Below are 18771 nucleotides of genomic sequence, written 5' to 3' on the forward strand. Positions count from 1 at the left end.
ATCGTAGCCCTCTTCAATGTGATACTTCCAAACGCAGAGGTGGTTTTGGCGTTTTTTTTTTTCGGATTGGAACGTTTCTGAAACACACAGCTTGCAGGGCTGTGCATTCAGTACGTCGTGCCCACTGTGGTGGCATTGTTGCGTTACAGCATTCATTTTCACCGGCTTTTAACAGGCATCTGTCGCTCCTCCTGCGTAACTGTAGCGCCCTGTTATCTGACTAGCCTGTGATCACTTACTCTGGTGAAGACCGCAGAATGAATCATATACAGAATGAAGCGAAATATCTGCAAGCGCCATATTTGGAACGGCATATGCAACTGTAGCAGACTGCTGCAAAAGGCCTCGAATAGGAATGTTTCGGAATGTTAGAAATTTTGTCGAAATGCTCACTCCCAGTCAAGCACAGTGTTTTTACTCATGGTATGTACTTGTGGATCACAGCATATTTGTTACCTTTCAAGTTTTATCGTGCCAAGGCGCTGAATACAAATACAAAAAGTGCCAGTGCCAATCCACATCTGGAAAGCTGCTCATAAACAATTCAAACATACTGCTACACTGTTAGCCATTTACTGGCGCCGCCGTGCAGTGTGTTGGCTGAGTGTGCCGGCTGTGCAAGTCCTGGTGTGCCCTTCTGCCTTTTTGCTAAAGTTCTGCCGGGTCTCGGTGACAGATGTGTCCAGATTTTTTTTACGTTTTGGGCGAAGGAGGGGGGGGGGGGGTGTAAGCAAAGTAACTCGTCCTACTTGAATAAAGAGTGGGAGCTCTGTTTCCTCGTCCTGGTGTTTTCCCCAGTGTTAAGCTTTGAAGAATTAATTTCAATTTGATGCCTATTACTCCTTCCATTATCGGATAGTTCGTTTCTTCTGAGCAGAGAAGCCCCACTGCCGACGCCGCACTCAAGGAGTCGCTCTCTCCACCCGCTGCTCGAGTCGGATGTTTATCCCTGCGGGAATCAGCACGAAGCCGTGATCAGCCACAACTGAGCGCGGCTCTTCGCCACGCAGCGTGAGCCGGAAACCCTGAAGAATCTGAAGGAGCGCACACTTGACTATGAGCACCGCGAGCTTCTCCCCTAGGCACACCCTCGGTCCCAGTCCGAACGGCACGTACGACCCACTGCGTACGCGGTTTCCCTCGGCGAACCTGTCGGGGCGGAACTGCTTGGGTTCGGGCCAGACGTCGGGGTCGTAGTGGACAAGCCAGGGCGCAGCCAGGATGTTGACGCCGGCGGGAATGAATTGACCGCAGACGGTCGTGTCCCGCGAACACTTTCGGGCCAAGGACACCGGGACAGGCGGGTACAGACGGAGGCCTTCTAGGACCGTCCAGTCCAGCCTCCTAAGCTGGCGCAATTCGTCAAAGCTGAGATCCTGCGCTGCTTTGTGAGGAAAAAGCTCTTCGAGCTCCTTCACTATTTCATCCTGTTCCCTGGGATGCTTCGCCAAGAGGTACGCCAGGAAGGACAGTGTGGTAGCCGTTGTCTCAAATCCAGCCAAAAGGAAGATGGCGCCATTGGAGAAGATGTACTGGTCCTCCAGCTGACGCTTGTTAGTCCTGTGGCGCACATCGCCCTTTGCGCGCGCGTCCAGAAGCGCCTGCAGTATGCTGCCCTCCTTCGCCCAGTCGCCGCAGCGGCGAAGCTCTACCGCACTCCGCACAAGGTTGCGGACATCCCTGAAAGCTCTGGCGTGCCTCGTCAGCGGATATATCCACGTGAGTAGAGTGCGTACTCCGGGCAATGTGAATGCCACTTCGATGGCCGAGTTTTCCATGTCCTTGCATACCTGCTTCAGGTCTTCCAAAATGGGCTCGCCCGAGTCTCCCTGGCTGTTCACCTGAATTATTCGAGAGCATCAAATTTTCAGTCACCTAGAACTTGGGTAGCGTAAATTGCTATTAAAATTTGGTACACTACCAAAAAAGATTCTCAAACATCACCTCTTGCAAACACCGTATAGTTCTCCGCAAGCTCCAAAGATCTCGTGATGACTAATGCCCCGTATAATTCGTTTTATTCCGGCCGTTATCTGAACACTGTAATTACGGGGCAGCAATTAACTGAGAAAAAAAAAATTGACTTTGTCCTAACGAGTCCAATGTCGGAAGCAATCCTGAAGAATTAAAGATCATATCCAGAGTATTGATAGAAATAAGATAGGCGCTGCCGATTATTTCCAAGTAGATGTTTCTTTAGTGCATACAGGGTGTTTCAGGGAAGACTAAGTATTTTTCAAAAGACTTTTTGGGCAAAATGTTTTTTTTGCGTCTTAGTATTTATAGCGTTAGTAGACACCGGAAAGCCGGTGATTTGTCTTAAGTAGTAAGCTGGTTACCTAAATTCTCATAACTAACTTTTTAACTACCACAGCCAAGTAACTGGTTGCAAATAGAGATTTGTAGCCGGTCGTCCGTAATAGCCATATCAGTTTTTAGAATTTCGATACCCCTATTATCCTCGGCGCTGTGGCTCGACACAATTTTTTACATCTTGCCAAAATACATGTGCTTTCGAAAAGCATGCAGGCAAAGCAATCTTACCAGTGCATGTAACTAGACAAAAAACTAGGGGTGTGCGAATACTCGAAATTTTCGAATATAATTCGAATATTATATTTTTAGTATTCGTATTCGATTCGAAATCCAAGTATTCGTGTTCTTTCGAATATTCGACCCGACGCGAATATTCGTACCCAACCGAATAGTCTATTGCGAGCACCGGCGTTCATTTCGCTCCGCAAGTCCTATCAACAGATTCAGAACAATATGGCGGCGCCCAGAGCAATGCGTAACGTTGGGCCATGCGGTAGCTGACTACGCTGGTGAGCTTTTTTGTGGCTATGAGCTATGCACGAAGTACCTCGCAATACGTGCCAGTTCAGTGCCAAGTGAGAGGGCATTTTTGTGGCTGAAGAAGTCGCTTCAACTAGAAGGGAACTAACTACTTCTGCCTGACCATGTGGAGCAGCCGGTTTTCCTTCACGACAACCTTTTATGTTCATCCCAGCAACGCGCTTTTGTGCTTATGGCAAGTTAGCCTTAATCAATGCTGTGTACTAGCCATCTTCTCTGATATTTCCACTCTTCTCAGAATAATGTTCGAGACTTTGATACTTTTTGTGCAGCCACACACATCTTTTGTGTTCATTTCATCACTTTTAGTTGAACTGTGATGTCCTTGGGTGCTCAAATAATGTTTTGTAGTGGTTAAATGCGTCTGTCCTTGATTATTCGATATTCGATTCGATATTCAGAACCAAGTATTCGTATTCGATTCGTATTCGAAAGATTTGATATTCGCACACCCCTACAAAAAACCCAAATTTTGTCGAGCAACAGCGCCAACGGAATAGCATTTTCGAAATTCTAGAAACTGATACGGCTATTAATAGCGATCGGATACAAATCACTAATCGCAACTAGACGCCCAGCTCTACCATGCACCCGACCTGTACATATGCTGTAGTATAAATACAATAGTTGTATATTGTACCTCTCTTCTCCCTATCCTCTCTTGCTGTCCCCTCAATCAGATTTCATTTTCCCAGTCAGCCTGCTATCGCTTTCCTTCCGCTGTCCCAGCTCAGGTGCTTCCCGTAGCGATGGCAGATGCCGGGGCTAGCAAAAATCTTTCCTAGCGAAAGCTACATTGGCCACGAAGATGCGATTTCGCTGTGGCGGTGCTCCGAGGAGGAACACAGACCGACCTTGAGCCGTTGCCTAGCAACCGCCGCAGCTGGTGGACGCCACGCGCTCGCCGCGCCATCTGGCATGACGTCACACCGCGCGCGTCGCCGCGGAGCTGCCACCGCCGTTTGGTATGACGTCACACCGCTTTCCTCGTCGTTGCGGTCGCCTCCGCTCGCTTTGCCAGCTGTGTCGCATGCCTGATGACATGTCGGAGGATTGAAAAGGAGAGTTCGCATGCGCCGCAACCACAGTTGAGGTGGCAGTATGGACGGCGACAAGTCTGCTAAGCAGGAGGAGGCCTGGAATCGACATCGGAACGAGAGGAAGAGAAAGCGAATCGCCCAGGAAAGAGAGGAACAGCGCGCCGAACGACTGGCTAAACGCCGTGAATATGCCGCCGCGAGCTTTCACTATATACGCATATCCTGGCATAGCCGAGCTAAGCCACTGGCAATTTTCCTTCCTTTTATAATTATTTTAAATAAACTACTACTACTACTACTACTACTACTACTACTAACTGTACCAGTTAAAAAGCTAATTACCAAAAATTAGTTAACCAGCTTACTACTTTCTTAAGACGATTCACCAGTTTTTTGGTGCCCGCCAACGCTGGCAATACTAAGCTGAAAAAGCCATATTTTTACCTGAAAAAAAAAACGTATTTTTGAGAATTAATTGAAGTATTCCTGTATATTGATTAACCTGTGCTCAGCGAATTTCGTAAACCTGGTTTGTTCTTCCACATTTAATTGTACGTGAAGAGTTCGGTAGATCCTAGTCGGTGGCGTCATGGAGGGGTCTAGCATTTAACACAAGCTACCGCAAAATCCGCTTTCGCGTCGAAATGGTACGAATATCCAAACCCTTTATGAACTCACCTTCTGCGCCAACACCGCATTCATGATGAAGTCGAACGAGAGGCCCATGGCGAGCTCAAATACTTCCACGTGTCCGTTGGACCGACCTAACCTTGCCGCGGCGTCCACAAACCTTGAGGAGCACAAGATGGCTGCCGCAGAGAGCTCCTTAATCACGCTTGAGCTGAAAGCGTAGTTCAGTACCGCCCGCACGCTTTTCCATGAATCACCTGAAATCCCGAGTACAATAATTAAAGGCCAACTGCGCCACTTTTTGAGAATTTCGCGATACTCAAGGATTCAAATCTATGTAGGCTGTAGGTAAAGCATGCCAAGTTTTTTTGCACTACCATTTAAAATAGTGGCGTAATCAACGATTGATTTTTGCACTTCTTCTCAAGGCACCAGAGGAGTGCGGGAAAATTTAGTGTGACGTCCCGGAAGGTATGATTTCAAATTACCGGTGCCTTCAGCCACGCCCTACCGTGCCTCGTTGGACGCTGCCAAACAACGTTCGGTGGGCTTTGCCTTCGGTGGCGCTGGTTTTTTTCGTTCAAAGCAGGCGTTAATGCGTTCGAAATGTACTGATACCTTCGATGACGTCATCATGCGTCCCCCACTTAGCGTTGTGCGCTGCGGAGAAGCTTGAAGGCCGTTGCAATTTTAATTTGTGATTACGTCACCGTTTCAGATGCTAGATCAAAAGGACTTCGCATACTTTACCTGGAAGTTTCCCACATATCGATCCTTTTAAGCTCGTCGATTTCTAAAACCTATGCAGTTGCCCTTTAACGCTTAGGTGAGCGCAGACTGTAGTCTTGTACAACTTAAGAACTAAGCGGCCCCTCAAAGGAGGCTCTGCAGCTAACGGCGTCGACCGATTGAGGTTGAGCCTGCTAGGCCGACGCCACAGTGGCGGTAGGGAACCACGGCATAAGAGTATATTTAGGTGATGACACTGACCGCTCGCCACGGCGGAGAACACGCACAGATAACGTTCGCACTCTAGTACATGCGCCAGCTGCGCAGAGGCCCTGCGGGGCGTGAGTCAACCGGTTGGGGAACGGCGGTTAAGCGGCGTGCCCGGCTTTCGGTGGCGTGGTTTTGTGCTGCCAGAGTGCATCTCAGTGCGTGAGCGCTAGGTTCTCTGCTTCTACGGTACGGTGGGCACCATGCACGTACAAGCTTTTGAGTCGCAGGTTTGATAACGGTGATCGTTGCGCAAGCTCCCGTGATGACACGTTCGTAGCCCGTGGCCGGTCGCCGCGGCCTGGTGGCTGTGACTGGGCTGTGGCTGGGCTGTGGTGGCTGTGTTTCATTTCAACAAAGAGAAGGACGACAGTCAATGCGTTAGCACTCAAGCACTATTATTGCGAAGCAATACTACTTTAGCTACCACCTCAGCCCGTTCCAGCGCGAGGAGGTGGTAGGCACCACTTGACCTTTGGCATGACCTTTGGCATGACGTCATACCATCTGTGTAAAAACGGGGTCCCATCTCGCGCCGTCGCAGCGCGAGGCTGGTAGGCGCCAACGGCGGCCTAACTCTCGCTCCTCTCACCAGGGGCGCCGCGCGCGGAGTGACGTCATATCATCTGTGTGAAAAAAAACGGGGCCCCATCTCGCGCCGTCGCAGCGCGAGGCTGGTAGGCACCCACGCCGGTTCGCTCTTCTCGTCAAGCCTGTCAGATGCCGCCTTGCTTCGCAATTACCAGGCTTAACCAAGCTAAGCCACAGCCATTTTTTTTTATTACGCTTGCGAATAATAATACACAGAGCGAGCCAGCTAGCTACATAAATATCAACGAGGCATTCCTCGGAAGTAGAAGGCTAGGTAAGAAGGGCTTCCGACTTACCGCCTATAGGGCAGGGGCACGACTTCGGAAGTATCGGTGGCGAACGTTTCTACGCGCCGACAGCGGGGGCAGGGTCTTCCCGAGCGCGCCGTATTCTTGGGGCAAACCATCCCCGGGCGTTTTCCTGGGGAGGTAACGAGAGCGCGCTTTTGCTGCACTCACTTCGCTGCCTGGAACACAAATCCAGCGGCAGGACATGGGATCTACCCGTGCGCCTGCCGCGGAAGATGACGAGAGCGTGCGGCTAGCTGCAAACGCTCGCTACGCTAGCCAGATCCCGAAGAGATTCTCATCGGCTCCGCGACGTTCAGCTAGTTTCGCGTAGCCTTCGAGGTGGCGCTCTCGTCGCTTCTTCCGCTTCCCTATGAGGAAGCTTTCCGCCTCGCCCAACCGGGGCTCTTCTGACGCATGATGGTGATGACGGTCGGCCGCGTCGATACGGAGGGGGAAGCAGGTTTTCCACGAGGTATCTTCGGGTTCAAAAGTCAATGGGCCACGATGTCAACAAACAAAATCATTGCTGATACTAACAGCAGTCTGAACCCTCCCTAGTCCAAGAGCATTCCGAAGAACCTCTTACGTATACGCACCTTAGATGCGAGATGACCGGGTAGCGCAGCAATTAATTTCGGCCGGCGATCTCATCGCCTCGAGCAGTTTGCAATCGCTGTGCATTTTGGTGCCACAAAACATGGTCAAATGAAAGGCAGAAAATGCCCCAGCAGCGTTTACAATAAATGTGCAGCTGCATAATCTTCCCGACTTTCGAACTAAGATAGGAGCATTTTGTGGCCGAACATTAATAAGGGCAACATAGCCACTTTAGCAGGCGCGCTGCTATTCTTCGGAACTGGCATCAACCATGTCCACTTCTTTTTATCTTTTCGCGTGCTCGCAGATCTTCGGCATCGTCGTGTCGGCATAAAAAAATGTGCTTGGCAGTAGGAACGCCAGGTGCGTTTTCGCAAACCATTTTCGCTCCACTTAGCTAAAAGTACGCTGCCACTAATGTTTCTTACTCTCAAGTTTCCTTTCGCTCCAGGCGCTCGCGCGTACAGCGGCGAAATGCTTACTCACCGCGGGACACACTACAATGTTTGTGAGAATTTTCATGAGGAGGCGCTCGTCAGCGCTATCCAGTCCCTTACAAAAAGCCGGGCTCAGCTGGTGCTCCTCCTTGTAGTAATCGGTGATGTGTTTGAATGTAAGGGCCAGATTGTCTGTTTGGAAGTAGGCTTCCAAAGGCAGGGAAACATCCTTTGATGGCGCGTGTCAGTTCTACGGGGAGGTGGCTGACGCCTTCCTCATGGTTCGGGTGTGCCAATCAACCCCATCTATTCCCCCAACCCCAACCCCACCAGAGAGGACTTGGAGGCGGCCCTGCTCGGCTGTCAAGACCTCAAGACACAAAAGGCCTGGGCTCCATCTATCCGCGTTCGAAAGTACGAGGAGCGGCAAACAAGATCTGGTTACGCCTTCAGGTGGAATGTCAACACCTAGATATATTCTTGCACTGTTTGGTTTATGCGGGTTTGACGTCCCAAAGCGACTCAGGCTATGAGGTACACCATAGTGAAGGGCTCCGAAAATTTCGACCACCTAGGGTTCTTTGATGTGCACCGACATCGCACAGTACATGGACCTCTAGATTTTCGCCTCCATCGAAATTCGACCACCATAGCTGGGAACAAACCCACGCCTTTCGAGTCAGCAGCCGAGTACCATAACCATTGAGCCACCGTGGCGTCTTGAAGGGGATACCGCACATTAGCGGAATTAAGCGTGACGTCATGACAATTAACCCATCGACGCCATTGGCTGGAGGTCCTCCCTCTAAGGGTGCGTTCCGCCTCATTCTTGAATTGTAAATGAGTGCACTAGCTGTGTTTCGCTCCTGTTCATTTGGGTACTTGCATTGTTTCTACGTTGGCGCACATGAATTTAATGCACATCTTCACGCGCCTGAGCATATCAAAAGTGCTGTCAGCCGCTGCGCAGGGTACGGCAGTGGACACAACAATCTTGTCAGCGGTAATGGTGCTTATATGATTAATGCGAAAGCATTTCTAGGCTATGTCGGTGGGGTCGTGTCACCAAAACGTGTCCGAAAAACGTGCCTGCAGCAGTTGTGACGTTATCAGAAGAGGTAGCATCAAACAAGTGGTTGTAATCGAAAGAGGATGATTTGAGGATGCTGCGCAAAAAATAATTATGCCGACAGGTTGATTACTTAATTAATTAGAGCCAAAAATCTCGAAAAAACATCGAAATAGCACGGACGTCGATATAATGAGGCGTAGTTTTTCTTCTCTAATTTGCTGCCCCTGCTTGGTATATGTTCTCTCACAAGCACGCTCTAGAACCCAGAGCAAAATGAGCAATCCGAGTCCCCTCACCTAAACCCCTCATTTTGTGTAAATAAAGGGTTTTACCACCACCACAGAGCACGAAGGGCGCACCAGTGCGGGCGAGCCACCGCTCAACCGGTTTCTTAATCACATCGCACGCCATGCGAGCGCTGACCGTGTGAATATCGCTAAAGACTGATGAACGTCCGTAAATGTCGAATTCCAGTGGAGATATATGCTGCTTATAACTGGAAGGTTAGAAACTGCGCAAGAGGACGAAAGGTTAAGAATACGCACCACGTTCGCGTATTCGTTTCTCTACCTCCTGTCCTCCTTCTTGTGCGGCCATTCCTTACCTCCCTCTATAACCAACGATCTGGCTCGCAATAACGTCCAACAATAACTGGAAGTTCGACAGCAAAATAGTTTTCATCTCACTGCGCAAACCAGTCCTGAATAACGTGCTTTCGCTGTGATGCAGTTTGTTTCACAGCTACCAAAACAGTTTGAAACATTTTCTTCAGATTTCCAGGAAAGTTAGCTATCCAAAGCACTTTGATTGGGTTACAATTATTTGTAGAAAATAGCTGTGTAGTCAAATGTTTGTTTAGGTTTCTTCGCGCCTGTGTGGTTAGTATGCCGCCCTTTGTGGTAACACTAATGTGTACCTGGCGCATTCCTGGGCACAGCCTTGCCCTCGCAAGTCCCTCGTGTCGACACTGTGGGCGGTGTTCCGTGGCGCTTACCATTAAGCTGAAAGAGGCTGCTTTTAAAAGGCTCCGCATCGACAAAGCCCATCGGTCTGTCCTGGAATATCGCTGCTTGCTTGACGAAACACTCGTGCAGCATATCCGGATCCGTGATGACCAAGAAGGGCTCGCTGCCCATGTAGACACCGAACACTGTTCCATACCGCTTCTTCCACTCCATGAGCGTCTGCACCGAAGAAGATGCATCACGAGTGAACACAATACAGCGACACAAGCACTACTACAGCGGAAACGTGCCGAATTGTTTTCACTACGTTCTGATGTTACTCATTACGATCGTCAGTTGTTAAACTTATCGCTTTTTTTGTGCTTGCGAAAAAATTCGAAAGGAAGGACAATGGCAGATCAGGACGGCGAAAAAAGCAGTGTTCACCCGTAAAATATAGAAGGCAGGCTGGCAAGGCAATGTTGGGAAGAAGAACCAGAAATACCGACACCAGTTTGGTACCTTGGATGAACGGGATGAACTAACGCGCGCGCGTTACGCAAGCCGCCTTGACCTGGAGTGCTCGTTCAAACGACGACTGTTCTCGTCTTAAACGCTTGGCGTAATGATGTTTTAGGTGGTAGTTGGGAATGTATGGTTGTCTTCCAGAGGCAGTGCGCCAGCAGGAACGGAAGTTAGTAGTGCAATCTATCGCTTTCATACTTGAGAGCCTTACACAGGTTAAGTTCAGGACTGTCATTCAGTCATGCTCTGTTACGAGGACACAGAAACAAGACGAGACGGCCAGCTATGCTGTGGAAGAAGGGGGGTCCACATGGCACAAAACAACTCAAATATTGCGTGCAATGTGAGAGGAAGCTTCAACAGCGCTGCCTGTCATGCCCAGGTGTAAGACGAGAGTTCACACAGCGGCGTCCAGAGGCAATGGCGATGGCATTTTGGTTACAAACTGCGTCTGAGAAGCTCCCGTCCGTACCTCAAGTCGGTGGTGGGTGATCTGCTTCAAGTTCCCCCAAATGATGTCCGGCTCAGGCCCCGGAATGCCGAGGTCCTTGAAGCACCTGAAAATGCGGCGGCGTCTCACTGCGAAGAGCGCGATGGCGGCTACGATTGCCACCGCCACGCTGACGACGATGGCCGCCAAGTGCGTTGTCATGTCCACGCGGGGCCGCCTGTGCAGTGAGAACTTTCGCTCACTTTTTCTGGGCTGAGACAGCTGTGAAGGGTACAGGTAGACGCTTTCCTCCCTCTAGGATGCTACTCGATAACAGCTAAGGACAGAGCAGCCCAGTGGTTTTCGATGATAATAATTAGTCGCGAAGTTAAGACCAACGTCTCGAACCGGAACCGAATCTGAACCGGAACCGAACCCATATTTTTCGCCATCTTTGAAATGAACCCGAACCGGAACGATTCAAAGGAACCGTTACGAACCGGTTAGAGACTCTGTTCAGTTCCACTTTTTTTACAGCCCGGCATGCTTTTTTTTATAGACAATAACATGTGTTTGCGCGTAGATTTATCCACCGAAACCTGCCTGGGTTAGGAAATGCGAATATGGCATCCATTCTACGCGACAGCATAACTGAAGGAAGTCTGGTGTCTAGGAACAAACCTAATTGGCGTTTCTGCAATCTGCTTTCGGTAATTCCAAAACATCGTACGCCATATTGATGTGAAACCTTCAGTTTTAAAGCATCCCCCTTTCCCATCTTTGAGTACGTTTCTAATCGAATTCTTGGCACTGCTCTATCTGCTAAGCCACCGACTAAAAATATTTTCCCCTTCTTTGAGTCATATACCATGAATATATGAAACAGGCTCAACGACCCAACCACGTTCTGCAGCATTTACTTTCGGAGGCGTTCGCTGCATTCGACAGCAGATACTAAGACCCCTCACGGTAGCTCAGTGGCTGTGGATCTCGGCTGCTGATCCCATCGTCGCGGATTTCATCCGGCCGCGAGGCCGTATTGCGATAGTGGCGAAATGCAGAAACGCGCTTGTGCTGTGCGATGTGAGCGCACGTTGGTCTACGTTAATCTGGAATCCTCCACTCAAGCGTTCATGATAGCCTCAATGTCGCTTCGACACGTTTAACCCCAGATATCAATACTGTTTGTCACAACTATCACTCCTCAACTGGCTGCCTGGCGCAAACCGTTGAGGCACAGGAGCCGTTTTACGCTTCCTTGTGGCCTAAAAGCGAGCGTTGGACAAGGCTTATTTGTTAAGGTTGGTCAGCCCGTGCGTTGTGCACGTGTGTCGGTACGTCGGTTATCGAGAAGGTACTCAAGGGGTTGATGGGTTAAAACAAGTATTTACTTAAAGGCAGAGAGAAACACAAAAAGGTAAAAACGAGCACCAGGAATAGCAGAAACAACTATACAAAACGCGAAACGCGAGAAGCAGGAGACGGAAAATACAAAAACAAACTCATCCAACTATAAAGAACAAGAAGGCGTACAGTGCATGAAAGGAAGGAATACACAAAACGTTACAGGTAGGAAAAGGAGAAAGTCCGGCGAACAATTCACATACGGGGGCCGAGGCGATGACTCCAGTTCGGGTGGCTGTTGATGCGGCGATGGCTCGACGCGGCGGGCCTTGCGCGATGGAACGAGTGTGCCTCGGCGCGGTAATTCGGCCCTCCACGCCCGCCGAGGCACCACCCAACCTCTTTAGCTGCCTGCTTCCTCCCGATTGTCCTCAGCTCCCTGCAACCCGGACGGACCGGCAGTTAGCTGTCGCCGAGTCGGCCAGGCCTGCACTCTCCGCTTTCAAAAGAACTGCGTACCCGCATTACCGCCCTTGAACTTGCCACGCTTCCTTGAACTCCAGTGTCGGCTTCGTTCACCGATGGCCGAGCTCCGAGAGAGACCTTGACGGACCCCCAGCAACAGCTGTGCTACGAGCCTGTTACTGCGCTATCTGAACACCCCCTCTGCTCGCCTGATGAGCCACGTCCCGCTGGTCTGTGACACTGTTCTTACAAAATGAAGAAAGTATGAATCACGGTACCGAGCCTGATATTCACCTCTTGTTGTGGGTTTGGCCGGCGCTGAAGCCAGCGAGAATTCGTCACCTGGCAGTAGCGGGTCTCCCAGCGAACAACCCGTCCTCATGTGTTGCTTGGCCGCAGGGGCCACATCACCGCTTCCTCCTCGCCTTCATTAGATCGGCCCACCTTTTCTCATTCATTTAACACCACTCTCTTTTTTTTTTCTCACTGCCTTCCGAACTCCCTTTATGCGCTGGGGCATTAAGTAGCGTTATAAAAAAAACGGTGCAGATCTTTTTTCTATAATCCAAACATTCTTTGTTGCACGCAATGGAAAGAAACAAGGAAAGGCGGGCTTGTAGGAGCGGTAGAGATACTTAAAGAAAAAAAATAAATATCGATTACACAAAGCGGCACTGTGGAAGCACATGCTCTCGCTGGCATGCGATAATGATTACTCCCAGAAAGATGCTACTCCAAAGAAATATAACTGCGACGAAATTAATTTGTACTAAGCCGATGCGCTGGAATTGTTCTCCTTATAAAAAAAAATGCCCATCACTAGCGGGCAGCTTTGTCACGGTGTTCTTGAAATATTGAATCTTGAATTCTCTGGCGGCCGGCTTATATCTTTTTCTCGCAGTCGCTCTTCGGGTTCTTGCTGTCTGAGACGAGAGATTTGTGCTTGTTGGCGTTCTTTCATGGAACGCTTTGGCGATGGCATACGTGGAACATTCACAGCAACCGGCTTCGGCTACATCGACTGCAGGTGCGTGAATGGGGAGCTGGAGATGGGTGATGGTGATGTGCGCCCAACTGTGTGAGCACCAAGGGTGATGGCTGCACGCACACACGCGCGCACACACAAGCGCGCACACGCACGCATACGCACACGCACGCATACGCACACGCACGCACGCACACGCACGCACACGCACGCACACGCACACGCGCGCATGCACACACACAGGCACAGCCCCGCCGCGGTGGCTCAGTGGTTACGGCGCTCGGCTGCTGACCCGAAAGAAGCCGGTTCGATCCCGGCCGCGGCGGCCGAATTTCGATGGAGGCGAAATTCTAGAGGCTCGTGTACTGTGCGATGTCAGGGCACGTTAAAGAACCCCAGGTGGTCGAAATTTCCGGAGCCCTTCACTACGGCGTCCCTCATAGCCTGAGTCGCTTTGGGACGTTAAGCCCCTATAAACCAAACCAAACCAAACCGAAAACACACGCACACGCACATACGTACACACATGCTCTCACGCGCACTCACGCATGCGCTCACACGCACGCACACATACACGCGCACGCACACATACACGCGCACGCACGCATACACACGCACGCACAGGCACGCATGCACGCACGCGCACACGTACGTGCCACACACGCACGCACACACGCGCTCGCACTCACACGCACACACACACGCACGCACCTACGCAGACCTTTCAACAAACCGTGCATGTGTTTATTATCGCACTTATGCGCACGCTGACCCCCCCCCCCCCCCCCCCCCCGTTCCCCTAAAAAATATCTGCTGGCGTACAACAGTCAATCTGCAGACCAGGCACCAAAACCGCAGCACATATCGCTCTGAATACAGGCTGGTATGTCCGGTTTGAGCTCCGTACCGGACTAGTCTGTCCGGTTTCAGCTCCGTACCGGACTGGTCTGTCCAGTTTGAGCTTCGAACCGGGAATGGACTGTCCGGTATGAGCTCCGTACCGGGAATGGACTGTCCGGTATGAGCTCCGTACCGGAGCGGTCTGTCCGGTTTGGGATCGATACCGGCCCGGTATGAACCGGTATAGCCATCAAACCGGACGAGTCTCGCCGGTATGAGAGTGATACCGGACCGGTATGAAACCGATATGTTCCGGTAAAATCCGGTTTGCCGCGATACCGGATTTGTCAATAGGGACCACACACACACGCACGCACACATGCACACACGCGCTCGCACTCACACGCACACACACACGCACGCACGGACGCACACGCGCGCACACGCACGCATGCACGCACGCGCACGCACGTATGCACAGACACGCGCACACTCGCACGCATGCACACACAAGCACACACGCGCACACGCACACGCCCACAAAGACACGCACACACACACCCGCGCGCACACACCCACACCACGGTAATTTTTGGGAAAGGAGGCTATACTGCTCACGCAGCAAAGAAAACATCTACCATACTCTAACCCCGGGCAGAATTCGAGCCAGTGGCGGCGCAGCAGACAAGCTTCGTTTACTGATGCCTTATGCTATTCGGCCATCTTCGAAGGTTCTTTTATTGTTGTTGTCCCATGGAATATAAGGAACTTCCCTGATCCTGGAGTAGCAGGCCAGGGTTATGTTACCACCGGCCGACTTCTCCTCCTTTCCGTCTCATTAAATTCCTTTGTGTCTCTCTCTTCCTGATCCGCCTTGAGCCTTACTTGTCTGGGTCGAATTCAGTGATCTTGGTATACGGCCTCATGCCATCATGCGGCTTTCTCACAACCTAAACAGTCCTATTAACACCAAAAGTTAACACGGAATTTCAGTGTCTTTCACCACTAGCAGAAACCTTATAGCATAGGACGGGATATCAGTGCCCTTTTATTTAAGAGTCTGTTGACGTATGGCCCGAAACGAACATAGCGCCACAGCACAACACAAATACTTTCATTGTTCAATAATCTCTCGTTTCTCGCGCATGTAGCAATTCACTGATCACGGCCCAAACGTCTGCCTGACGCGAAGACACGTCCTGACGCGTAAGTTCCGCGTTTGAAGTTTAAAAAATGGCTGAGGCTTAACTTGGTTAAGCCTGGAGAATGCGAAGCATCATCGTGTCGCGTAATTTGGAGGCGCACAACCACAGCGACGGCGTGAGGTGGGCCCCCGTTTCTCCACTGTCGTGACGTCATCGTGTCACGTGGTGTGACGTCATGTATCACGTGATTTGGAGGCGCACAACCACAGCGACGGCGCGAGGTGGGCCCCCGTTTCTCCACTGTCGTGACGTCATCGTGTCACGTGGTGTGACGTCATGTATCACGTGATTTGGAGGCGCACAACCACAGCAACAGCGCGAGGTGGGCCCCCGTTTCTCTACTGTCGTGACGTCATCGTGTCACGTGGTGTGACGTCATGTATCACGTGATTTGGAGGCGCATAACCACGGTGAAGGGCTGAAGTGGTAGCTAAGTAGTATGCTTCGCATAAAAGGCTATTCCGGTAAATTGAATCTACATCCCTGAACTCATGTCACCACCTTTTTCAAAATTTTTTTTAATTTTGAGTATTAAATTTTTATTTCACATTTACATTATAAAGCACCGTTTTATATGATATTCAAAAGGAAGAAAGAGTGAAAAAAGCCATGCTGGTATTAATAATTCACAAAAAAATGCCCAAACTTGGTTGTTATGCAAACATTCATAACTAGCGAATGGAGAGCAGGAATTTTAAACTTTTTGGCGCAGACTTAGCCAACTAACCATACTGTGCAACCAACTAGGATCTCTGCCATCTGATAATTGGGAAAAAAGTTATAGCAGAAATGCCAAAGAAAACAAAAAAATGTGTCATTTTTGCCTGCATTCCTTGACATAAAACATGATTATATCAAAACTCACCATTAGATTTAATTTATCCTAGTTCATTGCACAGGCTAATAACAAAGGAAAGAGCGTGCAAAGTTTCATTGAAAAATATTTATTTATTTCGAAGTTATTACTGTTTGCGCAACACGAAAGTGCAAGAAATAGAGTTTTGAGAAAAACAAGATTAAAGTTTTTCAATCCTTGTAGAAAGAAGATCATCATGCCCTAGGAAGTTAAAATCCTTCAGGTTCATAGCTAGGGCCCTCCTTAGCTGATGTGAGCTCTCTTTTGGCATTTGTTGCTACCCGTCCTTTTTTTGCGGAGATGTTATGCCTCACCCGTTGATTGACGTTGGGCCTTCATCACATGGTAATGGTCACTGGTGCAACATGGTAGGAGAGTGTGGCGGCCAGATTCGATGCCTGCTTCCCTCAAAATATCTGCTGTACTTCTGTTGCCATCACTGAAGGACGAATTCGGTAGCATTCAAAGCGATAGCGCGAAGCAAACAACTCAGACGCTTGTAGCCTCATGCATCCCCCTTGCGGAAATTTAAAGCAATGTTTAAAAAACAAAATAAGCCTTAAAAATTGCCTTTGAGTAATCTTTTACATATCAGACTAAAACAAAACAAAAAAATTTTCAATATACGCCGCTGATTATTGCCGAGTTATCATTTTCTGTTACCAAACCACATTAGTTTCGGTTTCAGAACTGTTCGCCACCTGTTCGAAAATTGGCTATAACTTTTTAACAAAATAAGATACGAACATTATTCTTGCTGCAAAACATTTTTGAATGTTTTGGGATTCCCAAAATATAAAAAAGAAAAAAATGTAATTTTTCCAAAAAAAGCGCTTTTTCAAAGGTGGTGACATACCTTAATACACCGGTGTCAAGAAAGGAACGATAATCCTGCAGGTGTATGGGTAGAGGAAGTAACGACCGATCAGAACCTTTGTCATCTGCCTTTTAGACAGGCCGTGTAGGTTTTGTGATTTATCGGTGCTAACGGCCCCAAAGTGACTCAGATTATGAGCGACGCCGCAGTTAAGGGCTCCGGAAATGTCAAGAAAAAACATCTGAGCATTTAGTCGCCTAATAAGCACAGCTGTCAGGAAGGGATCGTTTGCGGTTTTCAAAATTAGAACCTATGAAAAAAGTTGGTGGATGGCAGACTCGCCAGGTTATAACAAGGTAAGGAAAAATTTTGTTGACGAACAAGCTACCTTTGAAAGAGCCTTAGAAAAGTCACGAAAATTCTGTGCAGTGCATTTATGTTCTTCCGCGCACAGTGCAGCACTTGCAAGTGTCACAACTCAACATCGCAACGAAGATGTCGCAAATTTGTGTCCGTATAGACACGAATTGCTTCCAGCCATTCGAAGCCTGCTTTTTTATCATACTCTTTTTGTCACAACAAAAGATGGCGACGACATCAGATAAGAACAAAATCTTAGTTTTACATTGTACAAGCGAGATGCCACAGCTGTGTTTTCGAAGACTGTGAGCCACAGGCGGTCGAGATATATAACAAATTGCAAAGAAGATGTAGAACAGGTTATTTAAATAAATTATATTCGGTAAGTGCTTGAGTACTTGAGTACTCTGCATAGGAGAAATTCTCCACTGACACGAGCTTTATTACAAGCACTACGGGGTCTCCGATACTGCTGAAGTTGTTGGCCGCCAGCTTTTCCCTTTATGTACCCCATCAAATGGGTTCTGGTGTATGCATAGCCGATGTGCACTAATATTGAGTTCACTTGACTTTGCTACTCTCGCCGTAAATTCTCATCTTCTTGCCGCGGCCAGTAAATTAAAGTGGGGTAAAGTGAACATCTCGAGTTGAGCAAATTTTGCATTTTTACCAAAGTTACACAGAAGTAAACAGCATAATAAGGTTGCTTAGAACCCATCTACATTATTTTTTTTTCGTCTGAACCCATTTTAATCGAATCAAACCGGAATGGAATTTCGCTCCTGTGCCGAATCCGGAACTAAACCCGAACGGCGTGAACCTGAACCCGAACCGAATCCGAAAAAGTCCGGTTCGACACCCAGGTGAAAACCACGATACCGAGGCTTCTTGCGCCGGCTACGGTAGAACATGAAAGCCGAACCCCATAAGAGGTGTATAAAAATTATAGCACATACCTGCAATACGGCGCCCCTTTGTTGCGTTCAGGATCCTGCAACAGCCGCTGCGAACTCAGAAGTCCCTACGCCGAGCACTCTAAAATCTTGAAGCGAAGATGGTTTGCCCAGCCGGTCGTCTACGATGTGGCCGACGCTCACTGAGGATGCTAACGATGTGCACTGTTCGAGGCCGAACGCGACATCAGAATAATTATCTTTGCCTTGGCTTCTGACACGTCTCCACTCGTAAACTTGTTTTTTCCGGTTATGCCTGTAAATCACTACATTTAACGCAGACCTATTGATGCTTGGAACCTGGACGAATGCCAGTGACATCTAAACATTTCCTCCACACCAGCAAGCGACTGCCATAACAATCAGCAGTTGTTATGGCAGTCTATATGCAGCTGTCCCGAAGGACCGTCATACGATCGTTTTTTTTTTTTTTTTTGCGCCTTAAGGCCGGAATACATGGAGCGTTTTTACCGCGGCGAGTCGTCGATTTTCGCCCGACGGCGCAAATTTGACGCCCGGCGTCGAGAAAAACGCCCGC

The 18771-nt window shown here is 49.2% G+C and overlaps 1 protein-coding gene across 3 annotated transcripts; it reads right to left on the minus strand.

The window, feature by feature from the left end:
* Positions 1-393: 393 nt before the first annotated feature.
* LOC149359213 (cytochrome P450 3A24-like) lies at positions 394-18537 on the minus strand. Of its 3 annotated transcripts, none has more exons than XM_089571484.1 (6): positions 18237-18537; positions 12016-12191; positions 10451-10646; positions 9504-9693; positions 4575-4783; positions 394-1841 (listed from the first exon to the last, which is right to left on the minus strand). In XM_089571484.1, the coding sequence occupies exons 3-6, from the start codon at positions 10628-10630 to the stop codon at positions 903-905; spliced, it is 1518 nt and encodes a 505-aa protein (XP_089427610.1). In that variant the 5' UTR covers positions 10631-10646; positions 12016-12191; positions 18237-18537; the 3' UTR covers positions 394-902. The 3 variants fall into 3 exon arrangements, with proteins under 3 accessions (XP_089427610.1, XP_089427613.1, XP_089427612.1); XM_089571487.1 differs by having other exon boundaries at positions 10451-10535; positions 18237-18535; XM_089571486.1 differs by lacking the exon at positions 12016-12191.
* Positions 18538-18771: the final 234 nt, after the last annotated feature.

This window comes from Amblyomma mixtum, chromosome 2 (genome assembly GCF_055824585.1).
Source record: "Amblyomma mixtum isolate Tamu chromosome 2, ASM5582458v1, whole genome shotgun sequence".
Taxonomy (NCBI): Eukaryota; Metazoa; Arthropoda; class Arachnida; order Ixodida; family Ixodidae; genus Amblyomma; species Amblyomma mixtum.

What these genes read in the sequence shown, in the direction of transcription:
- LOC149359213 (XM_089571486.1), bottom strand. Translation starts at nt 10,630, where the DNA reads ATGACAACGCACTTGGCGGCCATCGTCGTCAGCGTGGCGGTGGCAATC. An exon ending in CAGCCTCTTTCAGCTTAATG is followed by an intron (nt 4,784 to 9,503) that starts GTAAGCGCCACG and finishes TCGGGATTTCAG; the next exon opens with GTGATTCATGGAAAAGCGTG. An exon ending in ATGCGGTGTTGGCGCAGAAG is followed by an intron (nt 1,842 to 4,574) that starts GTGAGTTCATAA and finishes CGAATAATTCAG; the next exon opens with GTGAACAGCCAGGGAGACTC.